This window comes from Rhopilema esculentum, chromosome 13 (genome assembly GCF_057945365.1).
Source record: "Rhopilema esculentum isolate cy_ngs chromosome 13, ASM5794536v1, whole genome shotgun sequence".
Taxonomy (NCBI): domain Eukaryota; kingdom Metazoa; phylum Cnidaria; class Scyphozoa; order Rhizostomeae; family Rhizostomatidae; genus Rhopilema; species Rhopilema esculentum.
In genome coordinates this window covers 7,172,774-7,192,111 of record NC_142827.1, presented here as the reverse complement: position 1 = coordinate 7,192,111, position 19,338 = coordinate 7,172,774, and the positions used below count along the sequence as shown (strand labels likewise).

The 19,338-nt window shown below is 34.9% G+C and overlaps 1 protein-coding gene across 3 annotated transcripts; it reads right to left on the bottom strand.

Annotated features, from left to right (window-relative positions):
- Positions 1-899: 899 nt before the first annotated feature.
- LOC135691739 (coiled-coil domain-containing protein 33) lies at positions 900-17,788 on the bottom strand. Of its 3 annotated transcripts, XM_065209697.2 has the most exons (18): positions 17,702-17,788; positions 15,916-16,172; positions 14,829-15,137; positions 13,711-13,865; positions 13,236-13,387; positions 10,431-10,518; positions 9,933-9,986; positions 9,248-9,328; positions 8,913-9,003; positions 8,334-8,422; positions 7,753-7,830; positions 7,163-7,216; positions 6,560-6,620; positions 5,978-6,057; positions 5,340-5,501; positions 4,351-4,398; positions 3,454-3,534; positions 1,023-1,327 (listed from the first exon to the last, which is right to left on the bottom strand). In XM_065209697.2, the coding sequence occupies exons 2-18, from the start codon at positions 16,151-16,153 to the stop codon at positions 1,244-1,246; spliced, it is 1,905 nt and encodes a 634-aa protein (XP_065065769.2). In that variant the 5' UTR covers positions 16,154-16,172; positions 17,702-17,788; the 3' UTR covers positions 1,023-1,243. The 3 variants fall into 3 exon arrangements, with proteins under 3 accessions (XP_065065770.2, XP_065065771.2, XP_065065769.2); XM_065209698.2 differs by lacking the exon at positions 5,340-5,501 and having other exon boundaries at positions 900-1,327; XM_065209699.2 differs by lacking the exon at positions 17,702-17,788 and having other exon boundaries at positions 900-1,327; positions 15,741-16,056.
- Positions 17,789-19,338: the final 1,550 nt, after the last annotated feature.

Genomic DNA, 19,338 nt, shown 5'->3' with positions numbered 1-19,338 from the left:
TTCAGTTAAAGAACTTTTATTTGAGAATTGAACTTGAGTGGAGTTTTGAAAATATAGATAAAGTAAGTTTGGGTTCCTTTTGGTCGCGGGCCCTTAGTTTTCGAACTAAGATGCCCCTAAACTGGGTTATGCCACTGCATAGCCCCCTACACTGGTGATCAGTGTTGGCACACCAGTTGAATTTGAGTGCATCCGAGCAGCTAAGCATAGGCGAAATTCAGAGCTGGTGAAGTTTGTTTGGGCAGGCAGGAGCCCATGCTCCTTCCCTGGGTTCGTTTTACATTTCTTTTTTTATATTACCTACTTCGCTACATTTGGTGTTGATATTTGCCTTCATACGGAAACACATCTAAACAAACAGGGACATCAATTAAGAGGAGAATGTGGGGGAGAGAGAGCAAAAACAGTCTTAATTTACTGCGAGTGGGGAAATGTGCATCATATCGGGAAATCGTACCCACAATGGGGTACCTGACCCTTAAAATACATACTTACTGTGAAAATGGAAATGACTTTTTTCGTTCTACAATACTTGAAAATATCACATAATAAATACTAAACTGAAATATTGCTTGTTTTGGGGATATCAAATTCGACAAAAACATCACCCTAAAATATCAAATCGACCCATCATTTTGTTACGCAAACGAGTGCCCTTCAAAAGCAATCGATGTGCCGAAGTCTTCCTACTACTGGAGGAACATCTTCCACACATTTCATACTTGTATACAAGTCGTTCTGAACATGCATGGGCAAAACTGAACAAGTGATAAAACTAACTGTATTTTTCACTGAGCAGGCATGTACAGCGTTGCTCTGTGAAAGTTTCATTTCGCCCGTGGTTATGATAATAATATTTAAAGCTTTACCAAAAAAGATTGCTCCAAAGAGACAAAATATTGGACTCGCGTATTAATGCGTTCAAAATATTATGAAACATCTAATGACATCAACTATAGGAAATGAACCCCTTCAAATATTTACAAAAACATTATATATAAGAAAGAAGACAAAAAAATCTCTTCTATTAATATTGTCATTAAACTAGTTTGTACATTGATAAATAAGTTTTGTACACGTTAGTACACATCGCATTATTAACAGGTTTTTGGCCTAAAACTTTACCTAAACTACTCTAATTCTAAAACAACTGAGTTATAAATTTCAGTGTAGGATTTTATTGCATTCTAATTAATTATGGAAGTTATTTATAAATAAATAAGTTATAAGAAATTGCATGGCTTTATAAGTGGTGAAACCTCGTGAAAGCGTCCTGTCCCCTCAGCTGCTGGTTTGGTTTTCCATAAAAACCATCTTCGAAAACAATCTGCAACGAAAAGGGCAAATCTAGAGTGAATCTATCTAAAATAAATTAACACCATTTTTAGAATAACTTCAATGCCACCTATGAATGCGTCAGTTTCTTTGACAACGTTTAACTCACGAGTTTACTAAGAACTAAATGCCCCCAGCGGAGGATTCCCGTGAACTTCACATATCAAGAATAGAGGAAATGAGTAGGGAATTCGGGAGGAAGAAAGACTTTTTTTTGTTCCTCCCTCTTCCTTCTCTTCCTTTCGTTCTTACTTCTTGAATACATAAAAGTGAAACTTGTAGTCAGTTCAGAGAACATGGAGTAGTTTGAAGCTTTCTTAAATTCTTTACTGTCTCCCTATCTATTACAATGCACTTGTTTATGGTTATCGTGTAAGCTACACGCTAAAAATGTAATAGACGCAAGCCGTACATTCGGCTCTAAAATTGGTGCTGATTAAAGAGATGTTGGTCTTTTCGGAAAGGCGTTAAGATGTTACTTAAAGTGGACCACTTTTGAAAATTACATAATAAAAGAAAAAAAAAATTACAAAAAAGGTAGGGGCAAGGAAGCAATAAATAAATGGTTCTGCGATGCCGTGTATTCAGATATAGAAGGGGAAAAGTGAACATGGGTTAAATCAAAAACAAAAATGAGGTTAAATCAAACTGAGATATAAGGTAAAAAAGTAGAAGTAAATAACCGAGAATTGACTACCGAGTTGGTAACAACAATTGACATCTTGAATGCTTTGGGAAAATTAGGTTGCATCAGAATCAGGCAGAAAAGCATATAAAAGATATAGGTAGGCAATTCATCAGCCAGAGACAAATGAGGGAAAATTTGGGGCTTTAAGCAAGATGGAATAGTAAAATTTGTTAATATAGGACTTCGGCGCAGTATTGGCACCTTCTTCAGAATTTGAAACACATTCCTGTATCCTTCAGTTTGCAGTAGAAAAATTAAAATGCATAAGTTGGGAGCTTTAAAATCTGCTCAAAATGATAACATTTTAAGAGGAGATGAAGTTATTTTGGCATCAAGTTGGTTAAGGTCGATATTGAACATGTGAGACATTCAGAGCCGAGCATTGAAAATGAAGGCAGCATTTAAACACCCATAAATGCCGCAATTGCTACAGTCTCCTTCGTACAACTGGTATACCTTACTTAACGTATAAAACCATCCAACGACACTTGTTTTCAAAATTGAATTGTTGGTTGCATTATATAGGCTCAGGCTGCATAAAGCATACGTTAGGTCGAAATAACCATACCCCTGACCGCTGCGGTCCGGATTGGGATCTTGATAGCAAACAAAAGATTTAGGACAGTACTGAAGTAGACTAAAATTTTTACAGCAAGCTGAATCCCGATGAGATTTTAAATACTGGTGATAATGATGCACTGCAACTTAGACTAAACCGTTTTTGAAGTGGCTAATCTGGATAATCTGGCGAGAGTATTCGAACTACAGGACATAAGCAATCTCAAATAAAAAAATCCTGGAATCTACCGCTCAAGGCACATGATTTACAAGCCTTTGAACGAAGGGGCACCAAGGTGCAGGGAAAATAGATATATCATTTCGTAATTTTAGGAGTAGAAAAATGAGTATATTTTTCTGTCTATCTATAACAGACAATGAAATTGGACTGCGCAGGCCTATACAAGTTGGTTTTTGCCCTGCATTTTTTAATTCCGTTGGATGTTTAATGGTACCGGCTGACTAAAATAAAACCAATCAGTTGAGTTTTTATTCTGATCAGTTAATTTCAATAAAAGAATGAGTATAAAACTTTGAACGCCTTTGGTTATCGTAATCTGATGAGTGGTTTGGAAAGCGGTAAACATAAGGGCGTTTGTGGTTACGTTAACCGTGTCACGTGATCCCGAATGTCCACACAATTAAATGTCCTATTTCTTGTTGTTATCGTGTGCGTCAATGGACGATGGACGAAACTAGGTTTTGTGATAATCACGGTCTCTCGCAATTTCAGTACGCCAAATTGCACAAACTGTACGTCGCCTAAAATTGCTTTTTAAAACCAGCTATGTTTATTATCAAAAAAGGAGGAAAAAGTGGGTCAAACGTAAAAATTTTAGGCGAATAAACTCCTAAATAATAATTAAAATTACCTGGTCGTTAGGATATGTAAGAGGAGCTGGAAACCGCCTTTCGAAACCAGAAAAATCAGGAATACCATTCCCTATTCTGAACTGCAATGAAACACATTCTAAGAAACGAGTACTGGACAGTTAAAAAAAATTAAGAAACTTCAGAACTCGAAGCAAAAACATTAAGAAACTATTAAATCGTGATAAAACTGAGAGCAACAAAATTTTGTAAAATCCAAGAACATGATTGCCCTGTTGGCCTAGAAATTAAGACACAAGGGATAAAATTATACTTCCCACAAAATTATACAGCGTCAGAACGGAAGCGAAAACCCTTGACGTGATAAAAAAGGTCACGAACATTTCATAACATCATTCATGACATCATAATTAAGAAATTCTTGAGAAACAATGAGTATAGAAATTTCCAGAACATTAAAAGCTGTATCACTCAACATCGACCTTTGTTTCTTATATGAAAAAATTGCTATCGGGATGCCAGAATTTGCACAACCAAACATTTTTGAAACCAGGGCTTAGACTATTATCGTTTTAAAAAGAGCAATATTGGAAAATTAGGCACTTGCAAAACATAGGCCATAACCCTTCTGAGTAGTGCTGGGTATAAGGGCAATGGGGGGGGGGGGGTTGTAGAGCTGGTTTTGTGCAAAGCTGGCGCCATCAACAACAGAAATTACAAGTACAATTTTCCTGCAAATTAAAAACACCATATTAGCATCGTACTGTTTACATGCAAGTCTACTTTATCCTTTAAAAAGATGACAAAGAACCACTGAATAAACCGTTGAGGATGGCATAAGAGCTGTCCAAAGCAATTTATCATTAAACGATCTAAAACAGTTTTTCACCAAATAACGAATTCTTGAATAACATAACACACGAGATAATTACAAGTACCTTGTTCTGAGACTTTTCTCTGGCCCACAGCCTTGTATTGTCCATGATCTAAGAGAAAAAAATTAATGGCAAATTTTGAAAAATTATGACGAACTGTAGATGACGTCACATTTTAAAAGTCAGACATGAAATCCTTTATTTATATTCCATATCAAAACTTACATGACAAACTAACCAATTACACAACGTATAAGCTACTCTACAAACACTACAGAAGCGTTACCGCGCAGAGCAATATACTTTGCCAGCCCAACGGCCATTACATTATAAAAAATTAAACACAAATACCATGAAACACTAAAAAAACACAAAACCTTTGATGGCAGAGCGAAGGAAAACTAAGATCTCATAATTTGAAATGACTAGTCATTTGGATGTATTGAAGAGTTAATTCAAGTATATTTTTGTTGAGGTCATTGGGGAGATCGGCAAATAATAAAAGTTGTTATATACAATATGATAAAGATATGAAATTTTGAACAGTTTCAAACAAAAATCCCTTAAAAAGTAATGTTATTTTTAGGTAACAAATTTGGCAATTGAAAAAAGATACTCAAAGGTCTTTAAAACTGGTAAAAATACATTGATGCAAAGTTAAAAAAATTTTAAACGCTGATGACTGATTTATTATTTTCATATTTTTCGTTACATTTTCTCAAAAACTATTAAAAATTAACAAAAGATAGAATAATAAGACATGCTGCTGACATCGTAACTTGACTGCGCCTTGCAACTTTTGCGATTGGCGGCCTTTGAAGCGACCTTTGATTCACTGTTGCAAAAAACGTACAAGAATTCCACCAGATCAAAAGTATTCCATGGGTTTTTCAGATTAAACAAAAGGGTTTCCACAAAAGGTGTACGAAATCTCCATGAGGCAATTGTTTGATGTTTGATGTCAGCCAAGTAAAATTGAAAAAGCAACACTTTGCAGTGAAAAGTTTAAAACTTTGCAAGTTCAGTGTCAATTCAGAAAGGAGTTAGGGTACCTGACTCTCTAAGGCCATTATGCGGCCTTCTGCCTTTTCCAATTTTTGCAACAGTGTCATTCTCTCTTCAACATCATAGAATTGGTCGTGATAAAATTTCTTGCTAGGCAGTGGATTGGGCACTAGTTGCAATGACGCAGGTTGTATGACTTGGTTCTGCAACTGTAGATTAGCTAAGATAACTACATATGCAATAGCCAACTCCAGACAAAGTGCAATAATTCTTATTTGGGTGAACGAAATTGATTACTACTTTGGAAGTAAAAAATAAGTAAATGCAAATTTTATGATTTTAAGCACATATGAAAAATTGTTAATGTTATGCAAAAAAGGAAGTTTTAAATGCATGATTGGGAAGCAGTTGAATGCATTTTGATCATTACGAATTTTACCCAGTGGCGGCATTGAATTCAATCTAATACCATGTCGGATAAAAATAGCAATAACAAATACATATGTTCACTAATATAATTGGGGAAAAATCTTCAAAAAGTCTGAACTCTTAGGATGAGGCCAACATTCATTGTTCTCCATAAGTTAGATCAAATTTGTTCTTAAGCGAATCCAATACATAAAAGGCTTGACTTGACATGAAGAAAAAAACAAATTTGTGACTTATCTACAGAGAACTAGGTTACCGGCACGAGTTGAGTAGATTTCTTAGAAAACGAAGGATCTTCTTGGAACGAAACAGTCTTCGACCTTTCTGCTGTGTTATCTGCAAACATAAGGAAAGTGACAGAAAAGCACCTGTCTTAGTATTAAAAATAGATGAATAAAATCACATTGGATACGCAGATGATTTTAATTTGTATTTCTAAGAAGTGGAAATATGACAAAAACCGTGCTAACTCTTTATCTTCACAAGCTTACCACAATCCCATGAAATAAAACCTTTTACAACATTTGTGTCAAAAGTGAAATTTCCCAATAAAATTTTAATATTCTAACAAAGATTGCGTTCAAAATTTAAAGAATTCATACGTAAAAGAATATTTGAAGCGACATAAACCTTATCAAGATATCAAAAATGGATGGGTATGTTACAATTCCTTTTCACCGGAAGAATAGAAGATTAATCGGAAAAATAATTCCATTAAAGAAGGTTTTATATTGTGTACATCGTCAAGACTTCGAAATTATCGGAAGCTTAAATTCATTAAATTGATTCTACCGACTTAACTGAATTCTACGAAGATAAATATTCATCAACAAATTACCAGAAAGTGAAATCTTTTTTGATTTGCTTCTGGTACCATTTGATTCTAGCTCTCGAATTATCTTGAACACAAAAAGCCTTGTTTAATCAACCTTTTCGGCCATTTTCCATTGAAAAAACAATATTGTGACAAAATACATTATTCATAAAAATCACATTCTAAACGCATCTTGGCTGATCTTTTAATTTCAAGCACATATCTTTAAAGACGTGATCCATAAAATTTATCAATAATAGCTGTAAAAAATACTGACAGCTTAAAAAATTTCATAAGAAAAAAGAAGAAAATATGAAAAAGAGGAGCACGTGCTTTTATCTCAAACAGTCGAACTGTTTTTATGCAAAAGACAGCATCAAAAGACAGAACCCGGGCGCATTTACAGTTGACGTATTTTAATGCAAAAGAAAACAACGAAATCCCGAAAAATGACAATAAATTGCTTTGACATGTCATATCGGAGAGTAGTGAAAAATGCATGGACGTCTTAAGAACGTCTAAAGTCAGCTCAAAATATGATCCTTATTAAGAAATGCAATCTCATTAATTTGCCCATCATTGTCATCTGTCATTAAACTTCTCTGGAGATAAGAATGAATTTAATACCTTTTCTTGTTGCTTGCAGGTTTTCTCAAGAAGACTATACTTTGATATTTTCCCCTTAAAAGTTAAATGATTTTAAACAACATTTAAAAATGTTCCGTTGGGATAAAAAAAGGCCAAAATAAACTTCTAAAGTGAAAACGACACTAAAATTGGTCACAGATGAGCTATAGCCAGCCGCTAACGGTAAAGTTCATAAGTATGATGCATGTGTTTGTATTGTTCACGGATACAACATAAACAAGGCGTGCAATACAGGGTGCCTAGAAACATTATATCTTTCCAAATCGCTGGCTGTCACCAATAAAGAATCGTATCGCACAAAGATGGACGTGATCTAAATCAAACACATATGCTAACAAAAAACTGAAACACAGGCAGCTAACTACAGGAAAACAAAGTAATAGGTCACGTGCATACAATCCGTCAATTTAGAAAACTGAAAAAGGGATAAAGGACAACATAGGTTTGCGAAAATATTTTGTTATGTTCACAAATCTCATATAGTCTCAGACCTAGCAATGATCTGGCCCAGCACTGCATCAAAAACATAGCATCATCATATTTACATGTGATTTACAGTTGACACAAACCTGATAATCGTGAAGCATTGCTTGCTGGGATTGATGAGCCTTCAGTAGCTTTAGGTATTTTTTCTCATATTCATTTTTCTAATGCAAAAATGGGGGGAACCCGATATAGTTAAAAAATATTAAAATAATTGACAAATAGGACTCTTAATGCAAACTAAAAGTGTTCACATATTCGGGAAACACTTAGAACTCAAAGATAAGCGGTTTTTGATGTTTAAGTGGTTTAAAGTATAATTTTACCTCAAGGGACAAATAAAAGAACCCTCAAAAATGCGATCTTTAGTTCCACTCCAATACTGATCCTTTGCTAAAATAGGTGAGCGACAGAATTTGTCAGCACCAAACAACTAATGGTTCTGGTATGCCTTCTATAGCCATGGATTTGTATAACTAGTGAAGTTAAAGTGTTGGCGTAGCTTATAGCAAAAAAATGAACAAAATAAGATTTCCTTTAATTTAAATGTCGTGGAAAGAAGAAGAATTGCTCATGACCCAAATGTGGTTATTGGCTAGGTTACTGATACAAATCATTATCACCAAAAAGACTGCAGCCTTCTCACTAAATAGTCGAGTTCTATTACCTTGATTAATTCATTCTGTAGTTTAAGTATTGCAATCTTTTGTTCTTCCACTTCCTCGACTGTAGCCATGAAGTCCCTTTTTATAGAGCCTTAATGCATGAAAAGGAAAAAAAACATAATGCAGCTTTGTCGAAAGTAGAAATAAAACAGGCAAAGATAAGAAAATAACGATTCTTGAAGTAAGTGAGAATCCGGAAACATGAAGCCAAAAGTTTATTAAACTAATAGTTTTAATATAGGAAAAACAAAAATTCTGAAATTCAAAATCTGCATTTGACTAGATGAAATTGAAAGTTTGAAAGCTTTAGGTATGAAGTCTCCAAATAGCGAATGTCTCATATAAAATTTGGAAAAACAATACCTCAAAAAGATATTTAAACAGAAAAATAAAAACTCTTTTCGCTGGCCAATTCCTTCCTGCCACTGAGGATAGGCTGTTGGATAAGCTCAGCGAAAAAACCAAGGTCTTGTCTTTTTCATGTGAAAAGTGGATTTCCTTAAAGCAATATCCCTTGATTCTGTCTAATTTTTTGAGGATGTTAGTAAAGCATGTATGTGCATCATAACAGCTAAGTATACCTGTATATGAATTCTCATCATGGGCATCGACAGAAGCGCTTGAAGATCTGCCGGTATAATATACATTCGCTCGTAGTTGGCTATTTTTCATCTAAAATTAAAATCATATATCGATGTTCACGTAAATCATTATAGTTATTTGATAACTTGATAACCAGTACGGCGACAAAAAGGGAAATTTTAATAAGATATACAAATCCAGTGAGACATTACAGTTACTAGCGATTTGCTTTCAAATAGCTAGTTGTTGTCACACATACTATGCATCTTAGAGCAGGAAAACAAAAAAGAAGACAAATTGATTTAATTACATCATAGCATGCTAAGCAACATACCTCCAGAGTGGAAATTTTGCTTCTCAAGTCGACGATCAATTCACTCATTTGTCGGATTGCCTGTCTGTATCTATCGAGTTCCTAGCATAGAAAATAGTTCATTGGAACGATACTTGTAAAAGCACAATTATCATTATTGGGCAAAGAATGAGGGCAGTTCAGTCAGAAAGGAATGCAAGAGATGTTTGACCTTATGAGAGCGATACATAAAGAAAAAGTTCATAGAGAAAAAGTTCTAAGAAAAAATAATGAAGCATTAGTTGCAAAGGGTACCAGAATTGGAAGTTAACTTCTCATGAAAAATTCGCTACCAGGCAAAATTAACAACCATAGCCTGTCAATTTTAGAATTCTTAAGATGTGAATGTGTTTCATTCAAAAACAAAGACAATGAAACGTTGCAAGGATTGAAGGATAGGTAAGACAGCATGCACACGGACCTTTCTCTTTTCAAGTTACTTTGATGGAAAATTTCCCAATAACGAATTTCACAAACATATCCAAATAGCATTTGAAAATTTGTTGTCCCATCAACAATATTCAGGTGTTACAGGAAATTTTCAAAGATTGAAGACAAAATAGCTCATTTTACCATACCACCTGTGAGTGTCATAAAGATACGAGAAAGAGTAGCAAGCTGTATGACATAAAGGACAAACCGCTCTTTAAAAAACTTTTGACTGTACCTTGGTCTGATAATCTAAAACAGTGATGACATGTTTATCAAGCACGCTCTTGGCCTAAAAACGAAGCAGTGTAGCAGAGGTTATATGTATGAATTATTATATTTATAGACATATATATATATTCATATATAAGAGGTCACATATTTGAATGTAGGCCATTGATAACTTGAATCTTAACAGCTTATTTTCTTCAGTTTCCTACTTAACAGCGTATCCTACTTTCGTTTAAAGACTAGGCATACCCTAAAGAGGCTAAAAAATAAAAAATAAAATACTAAAGAAAAAATATTGTCCAACGACCTACATTTGACCCAGTCTCTACATCAATTTCGTAGCATCTTTTAAAGAAAGCTTAACAGAATCAATTATTGATGCCTATCAAAACGAAGCACTGAATAGAACAATAATTAACAAACCAAAAGGGATAACTTAAATCAGAATCGATCGAAAGACATAAGCTGCATTTATGCTAAAACCACTCATCAACAAAACACAAACCTCATTATCCGCATTCATTTTTTCAGCATTCAAATGGAACGAGCTTTTGCCATCATTTAAACCACGACTCCTCTTTTCAGGGTTTGCGCTAGTCATTGGGCATGCAAAGAAAGAGTAGGCTAACATAAAGATTGTGTTATTGATTAAACATACAAAAGTTTATCTGCATGAAATAAAAATTCCTACAGGAAAGCTCTGATATTGCATGGGAAAGAACATGTCCTTAATAAAAAAGTTTGAATTTCTCAATTGACATGAAATTCTTTAACTTTAAGCTTTTAAGCCAGACATGACACAACTATCGTTATAACCTTTATTAGTTCTGCACTCGTGACTATTTTAGCTTAGTAGCTACGGCGAGTTTTGAAATAGTTGCTTGGTGGTCGCAGTAAGCGTGAAACTCAAAGTTGCAACATTGAGCCACCCTATTCTAAACACGATAGCGTAGTTTGATCCTTCGATAAATATCTTTTTCACCTTTTCTAAAAACAAAAGTGAGATTTTCTGCGTTGCCTATCACGTGCATTGGTTCAAAGGAGGAAAACTGCAAAAGGACCAAGATACACTCTCTTTTTTTATAAGAACCAGTATATTTAAGTTCAGGCTGACTGTTCTTGATTTTTTCGAAAATCTGAGGCTGGATTGTTCTTAATTTGTTCTTAAATTAAGAAGGTGTAAGCAGTGCTATTGCTAGCTTTTTCGCTCTAAGGAGGTGTTCAGGCCTTTTTTACCAACAGACTGAGTGAGACAGCCTTAACTTGCTGACAAATTTGAATATTCACCAAATTTGAATATTCATAAAAAAAAAGCACTCACACATCGCTAAAAATCCTCGATTGTGAGAAAAAACGTTGTTCAAAATTGCATTTTGCAGAAGCTCAGCTTCAGCTTGTTCTTAATTTGTTCTTAACTTTTGACCAGTTTTGAGGCTCGTGTTCTTATAAAATTGTTCTTATAAAAAAAGAGTGTATTGCAAGTTATTGCGAAGTTTTAATCTGGGCTTAGGGTAACCAGTTCTTCTGTCATTCAAAATCATCCCAAAAATATTTTCATGACAGTATTATTAACCTGAAATATTCAAAAGAAGTCAGGAATCCTGTCTTATAGTGTGAGGGTTTATTTGAAAATAGCTTAATCGATATGATGACATGAATGATGTCTATGAGTCCCTCAATTGTGGCTTTCAGCAGAAGTTTGTGAAGTTAAGCGAAACGTGTCCGCCAGTAAATAACAAAGATCCGCTTTGTTCTACTACACCAGGTTGTGACCTTACATACAGCGGGGAAATTATGGGGGCATGGGGGCCCAGGCACCCTAAATCAGCTCTCGTCGGAAAATTTGAGTTTTCATCGGAAAATTGACACGGTTTAATGTGCCGATGCTTACTTACGCTATTTATAGAGAAAGGATTAGCAAGCAAAATCTAGTTCGGAAAAGCAAAGATAAATCCAAGCCAAGTTTTAATGAAGTAAAGCTACCTGCGAAAAACCTACATAATTACCTTCCAAGAAAAAGGAAGAGGGAAGGAAGCGTGATAGAGCTACACGTTCTGAACCGGGATTCCCCTCAAGCTGGAATTCCCCTTCAAACAGGAAAGCGGTATATTTGATCATAATCAATTGAAAAACTGGTTAATACCTCAATCATGCCTGAAGAAGGTAGGAATTAATTTTGTTGTTGCTTAGAAAGTGCATCCAATTTAAAGAAAAAACAGAAAAGGGAAAAGAACGTGGATGAGAGAGTTGAAAGAAAGAAAGGAAAAGATGATTGGTAATTTGTTGATCAAAAAAATGAAGTACATCTGACAATTTTCATTAGAATTTGTTACAGCCTATGACTCCAACAATAGTTAGGAACTTCTCAATCTAAATTATATAGTGATTCTCGTGTATCTGTTGTATCTTGCAACCTGGAGCAGGCAAACAATTTAATCAGCAAGCTGCAACTAAAACTTCTGCCAGCATGGCTGCTCAAAAAAATAGGGGCTTTAATAAACATATGCTGACTGTAAGAAGTTCTGCATTATAAGCTCAGACAAAAGTTGGAAAGTGGGGGCGGAGGGGGACAAAGGAGAATTAGACACCCATAACAAAAGATTTTGCAAAAAGTTCTACTGCTTTACAAAAAAGTGGTGGGGGCCTTCCCCATTGCCCCGTGCATGGATAAAGAATTGTTCTAAAGTTTCATTCAGCAGCATACCCTACTAGAGGAACTACTTTTGCCTTGACAGAAATCTTTTTTTGTAATAGCTGCTTAACTATGCACGTTTATCTGTTGTTTCTTCTAAAAGCTAAGATAAAGAGCTAGAATGACTCCTAAATTCTTTATTCAAAGAAAATTTGATAACATTTATTTGTTTTACATTCAATGTTTGATGTTTTTCTGCTTGAATGCTTTGTGCCATATAACTTACAATGTATTCATTAAATTTAATTTAAATTTCAAAATTCCAGCTCATTACATTGGATTCTGGTTGTTGCTTTGCTTTGTTCCTGAATATTTTTCATATCATTTCTCATTGCAGGATTCAAAGAATCCGGCAGACAGCCTATTCTGTGTTTTTCCTTCTTACACATTTTAACTTGCAAAAGTCTTCTTTTCCTGTGAATTAAAAGAATTAGCATTGCACAGGTTATTCTTCAGAATATTACACATTGTTTTACATCTCACAATTGAGTAGAACTGCACCTTAAAATATTCTGCTATGCCCAAGGTCATATTCAACACATCATACTATTTTAAGCCCACCAGTTTGCTCTATTGTCTCTTATCTGAAATGTTAATGGTCAAATATAGAAATCATACCCAGAAATACCATTGACTAGTTCTTCAACTGGTTCATCAATTTGCAAATAAGGTTTGACAGATTCACATCGATCTGGAGGAGACTTGACCAGTTGATAATACATGGGTAAAATCTGCTTAACAGCATCAAGAGCAGGAAGACTTTCTCTGGCCTATAATAGAATGATTGAAATTTAAGGAATAAGTAAGATAAGCAAGGATGTTTAAAGGAATGGATATGGGGGAGACATGACAGTCTTCACTTTTGAAGAAGCTACCCTGGGGTGAAAAATATTTGTTTCTGGCATCAAGCATAATAAACAATGGAAAATTTCCTGACATAACTTTTCATTTTTCAAGATCCTAGTTGACCAGCAGAGTGCCTCTCTTCCATAATTGGTAAATGCTTTGTAAACAATACTTGAAATAAGCAATAAGACAGTGAATGCATAAATGAAAATAACAAAAATGCAATGATTAATGTATGGGAACATACCTCAAACATAAGATTTGGAAGAGTTGAAGATCTGGTAACATCATACTGTGACCAAACTTTTGCTGGAGATTGCCTGGCTTGGGTCACTGGCTGGTCAGTTTCCTCAAATATTGGTGAAACAGACTTCACAGGTAGTGACATCTCAACAGATTTTGCTAAACAATGGAAATGTCAAATATTGCAAAGTAAAAAAAATTCTTAGAGATCCTATGGAAGAGGCATGGCAATAATTTCATCTAGTTTTAGGTACATTAGCTTATCTCTAGTTCTCCTTTACAAATTTTCAAATAATTGTGAAAAACATGTAGACATTAAAAAAAGAAACTCTTCAGTGCAAAAATATTTGTTCTCATAAAATGTGACCAGTAAAATTGCTATGTTTTATTTGTATTTGTTGCTACCTAGCATCCAAAGGTAGTTTTTAGGACACTGAGAAGCTAAGCATATCGAGAAGTGTCCTGGTCCTTCCTCTCAATGTGACCACACCTCGTGATTCCTACACCTGGAATTACAGAGAGCTGGCAACTCTCCCCACTCTGGGTGAAAGTTTGGTCATGCCAGGGACTTGAACCACAGACACTTGGGTCTGTAGTCAGCGCCTCTTACAACTGAGCCATCCTCGCACCTGCTATGTGAATCTGTATTCCAAACAAACATGCTTTTAAATTCAGAGAAGGTTAAGATTTCTAATAAAACCTTATCTTAACCTCTTTTTAACTTTACTGCAAAGCATTTCTTCTGCTATTTAGATTTTAAAAACAAAATGTTGATGTTATAGCTGATTATGGTAGATAATTCCTCTCTTTTAACATTCATGTTCCTACAAATGACATTTGTCTAAATGCCAATGAAACAGGGACTATATAATGTTCAATTTTATTCAAAAGTTCTCAAGCCTACAATGCTTTATAGTCTTAATCAAATCAATCTTGTTTACCAATGAAAAAGCAATTGGATGTATAAGAGACATACATTAAGTACCAAAAATCTGGTGCCAAAAATTTTGGTGGATTATTTTCGGTAGAAACAATTTCTGCCTTCTGGTGTACACCTTCATGACTGTACAAAAAAAGCAAGTAGCACAATGAAATGTCATAAACATTTGAGAGGTAAAATACCTGTTGAAAAAGTGTCCTCGTCATATTTTTCATGGATTACTGATGTTAGAGTGAGTGATCCTAAGTGAAATTTGATTCCACCAGAATTTATATTGCTGTTTATCATCAGCCTTTGTGTGTGCTCTTTTCCATGCTTCAAGTCTTGGGTTTTTGAGTTTAAAACTTTTCCAGGCAGTATCAACTGTAAAACACCACTTGCTTGTAAAAGTAAATGTGTTTTGTTTTCAGCATTTTGTGATGTAGAAGGGAAGCTGACAGGCAATTCTTGGTATAAATTTAAGCGAATGACAGTTGGTTTTAGAATGTTAGCTGTAACAAGGAAAACATGATACTATTCAAATAAGCAAATAAAGGCATGTAAATAAAATACAATCAATGGGAAAAAGAAGCATCTCTCAAATCCACCTTCTTGATTTATATTTGTCTTTAACATATTTCCAAGACTGGTTAACTTTCAGTACTTGTTGAATGATTTCCAATTTTTCCCCTTTTGGAGATTACAGAGCTATTTCAGCCTTGAATATTTTATAAGCAAGTAAGCAAAAAATACTTTTTATTATAATCTCTCGTATTTTTTTGTGTGAAAAGCAATATCTATCATAACAAGATTAAGAATAACATGTATTGAGTTAACACTGTATATTTGCATTCAATTGCCAATGCACCTGTCTCTACACCCCTGGGATGATGGTGTTGAGAATTCATACTGCAACCTCCACCCCCACTAAATGTTGTTATGTCTGCTAATAAATTACACATTAAACTTCTGATAGAAACTTGAGCTTCTTAACTGTTTAAAATGTAGGCATTAAGTGAATATTCCAAGTCATATCTCCAGTGGCATTTGTGATACCATACCCCTAATTCAAAATATCTTAATACTTATTAAATAAATATCCAAGCAATATTTACTTGTGGGGGCCAAGTAGACCAGCTGCCTTGGATCCCTGTGAATTCATTCACTGGCCTCAATGGCTGATAGGTGTTGGGCAATATGAATGTTACTGGGTAAATATTTCTCTCAACAGGCCTGTCTATGATTGTAGCTCAATTGTAGAAAAACAAAACCAACAAACAAAATTCATACATTCTGACAAAAGGCAAGCAAATTTCAAACTTGGAAAGGTGTGAATGTCCCCATCCGAATTTGATCCAGATATGGGTCCAATGTCCCAAAGAATGCCATTTTTCTTTACGTTAAAAGGGCAATGCCCCTCAACTGTTGCATCTAATACTTCATTGTCATTGTAAAAGGAAATGTTACAGTAATATGTTCCTGGCTTTCTAAGCCACAGCTTTTGTAACAAAGTTTCCACCCTCTTCATAGTTCCATTGCTCTTTAACCTACAAGATGAAAAGGTAGCAGTGCTGACTTCTCCGATGAACTTGGCAACAATGTCACTGAAATATTTGTCTTCACAATTTTCATCAAATTACTCTTACCTATGTTTCCCTAAGCAAAAGTTAAATCACCCAGTGGCAGCAATTAAGAGGTATATTCCTTACCATCCAAACTATCCGTACTATCCTTAGATCTATTGTTCATCTTCCGCATAATTTCTGACACTGATTGCACACAAGATGCATTTAACCCAGACTGCTGAGTATGGCAGTTTCCAACGAGCCCAAGGATATCAATTTAGAAGGGAAAATAATCAAAGATAAGAAAATGTACATTATTTATAGTTTTTTGTAATCAAACCAAAGCAAGATTATGTCAATCTTAAGGAAACCTCATTCTCCATTTGCCGTAAGCAATAGGCAGCGGCAGTTTTATGGACTTTGGGGCCGGGCCCGAACACATCTTCAGGGCCTTCTTCTTGATTATCTTTGATTTTTTCTTAGGTGCTGGGCCCCTTCTGGCTACCATTAATGCAGGCCTTGAGTTGTGGTCCCTTGGACCCTCCTGAAATCACCACTGCCAAATGGGCACACCCAGGTTACACTAAAAATGCCACACCCTTTATCAGGTTTGCAGGGACATTATAGAAAAAATATCTCAATTGTGTACTTGCCATACTCTGCAGACAGGCATTTAACCAAAAAGTTTTAATTGTACATACTTTACTGCTGATGATACTATGTTGCTGAGAAAAAATTACAAGGCCTCAAGGGTACAAAATTTATGTTCCGATTTTTATTTATACAAAATCACCGTTCACCAGAGCGGATAAGGGCAACATCAGTTTAACCATCTGAGTGCGGAATGGTAGGTAATGGGAGGGGAGGGCATTTAAGAACTTTTACATTATTATAAGGTTAAGGGTCGTAAACTGATTTATTAATGCACCAGTCTGCAGAGTATGGCATGTGCACACCGGAGATATTTTTGCGCAAAACCTGTTGCACACCCGTATTTTTGGGTGTGGCAACTAAGATGGGTGTGGCTTAGTGTGGTCCCATAGAAAATGTCAGCTGATAAAAACAAGCACAGTTGTGTATGAACAATTTGAGATATCATGAATCTTACTTGACAAATATACAAATAAAAACTTGCGCTATCTTCAACAGTATACTTCACACGCATTTTTACGGTGAAATGCAAATTCACAAATTTTAAACCACAACAGGGAAAAATAGTCGGTGCACACCAGCACACCATACAGTATTGGTGGTGCACACCGTCACACCAGGCTTTTTGCTCGTGCACACCGGAGATCTCGTCGAAAAGTGCCTTACTCTGCAGACTGGTTAATGCAATGTATTTCTGCGTGTTTTGGGTTTTATTAACGCTACTTTCACCTGGCTGCTTCAGGTCAACCTTTCAAACACGATTGGCATTTTACAGAATCCCTTGTGATTAGGGTTTATACTATTTCAAAAATAAACCTTGTGACGATCGTATCCATCACATAAAAATGTTCATGCATTACCTATTGGCATTTTTCGTGCAACGTCACGTCTGTTTTGATGCAGTTCCTTGACCTTTGACGCAGAAAGCAGGGTTGGGGAAGTAGTTGTTGTGGTTGTTAAACAAGTTGCATGGTTGCTCATAGTAACAAGAGAAGTGTGTAAAATAGGTCCATGACGTAACACCGCAATTTTATTGCTTTATCCGGCTTCATCTTCTAGTTTTGTACATGTACATTAGCTGTCTTATCATAAAGATCTCTTTTGTGCCAGTTATAATGCAATTCTCTATAAATTCGTTGTATCTTGCTACAAAACTCGTTAATTACACATTTTTACACATTACCATTAATTCTTCAAATCTAAAAGGGACAATTGTGGGCTTGTAAAAAATTGTCTGCAAAATCCTGTGCATATTCGAGAAGGATCCTTAATAGAAATATTACAATAAAAAAATATCTGATCTAACTTTCGTTTACACCATCTCTGATTCTGGTGTTATCAAATTTACTTGTCACCAGACAGTTTCATTGTACAGAATATTCCTTGTCCTATAATACACTCCTTTTTTATAAGAACCAGTAAATTTAAGTTCAGGCAGATTGTTTTTCGAAAATCTGGATTGTTCTTAATTTGTTCTGGAATTAAGAGGGTAAGCAGTGCTATTGCTAGCTTTTTGGCTCTAAGGAGGTGTTTAGGCCTCATTTGCCAACAAAGTGAGTGAGACAGCCTTAATTTGCTGACAAATTTGAATATCCACCGAAAAAGCACCCACGCATCGCTAAAAATCCTCGATTTTGAGAAAAAACGTTGTTCAGAATTTCATTTTGCAGAAGCTCAGCCTCAGCTTGTTCTTAATTTGTTCTTAAATTTTGACCAGTTTTGAGGCTCGCGTTCTTATAAAATTGTTCTTATAAAAAACGAAAGAGTGTACATATGCGTTCAAAAAGTATTGGGACAAACATCAAAATTTTATGCAACGAATTTAAAAAGACTTTTAAAAAATCTTTTCCATTAAAAAAGTACGGCAGTTATTACCATGAAGTTTTCTCAAGATATTGTTGCTGTTTCGATGCCTCTTGTGTACGCCAAGAAAATTCACAAAATTTCAGCCATAAGATTTACAAAATAAGTGTACTTAAAAAACACTTGAAAGCTTCAAAGAAGTTCTTGTGTTCCAAAACATTTCCATTTTGTCCATGTGTTTCTAATATTTTACTTAATTTCTTTTAATGATATGTTTTTGATAAAAAGAATGGTCATGAAGATTTTCTTTATACACTTGTATTTGCATGAAGCAAATCGTGCAAATAAACAAAAAACACTTGAACCATTATGAAGAATGATTTAAGCTTCTCATGAAAATTTTTGCCAATAACTTTTTGTCTAACTCAAAGTTCAGAAGGTGTATTTTAGCATTTTAAACAAAGTTTTCAAAATTTTAGATTGACAGGACCTACACTTATGTACACATCAAACCTGTCTGCCAAATTTGGCTGTTATGCGCAGTTTCAAACTGAAAAATACTTCAAAATAATTTCTGCTTTCTAGTGCAATCTTGAAATATCAGCTATCGCATTAAGTCTAAAGGCCTTCAGATTTGACGTAACACAGTTTATTTGATTAGAAATAAAAAATTTTAGACATCTTGTAAATAAGG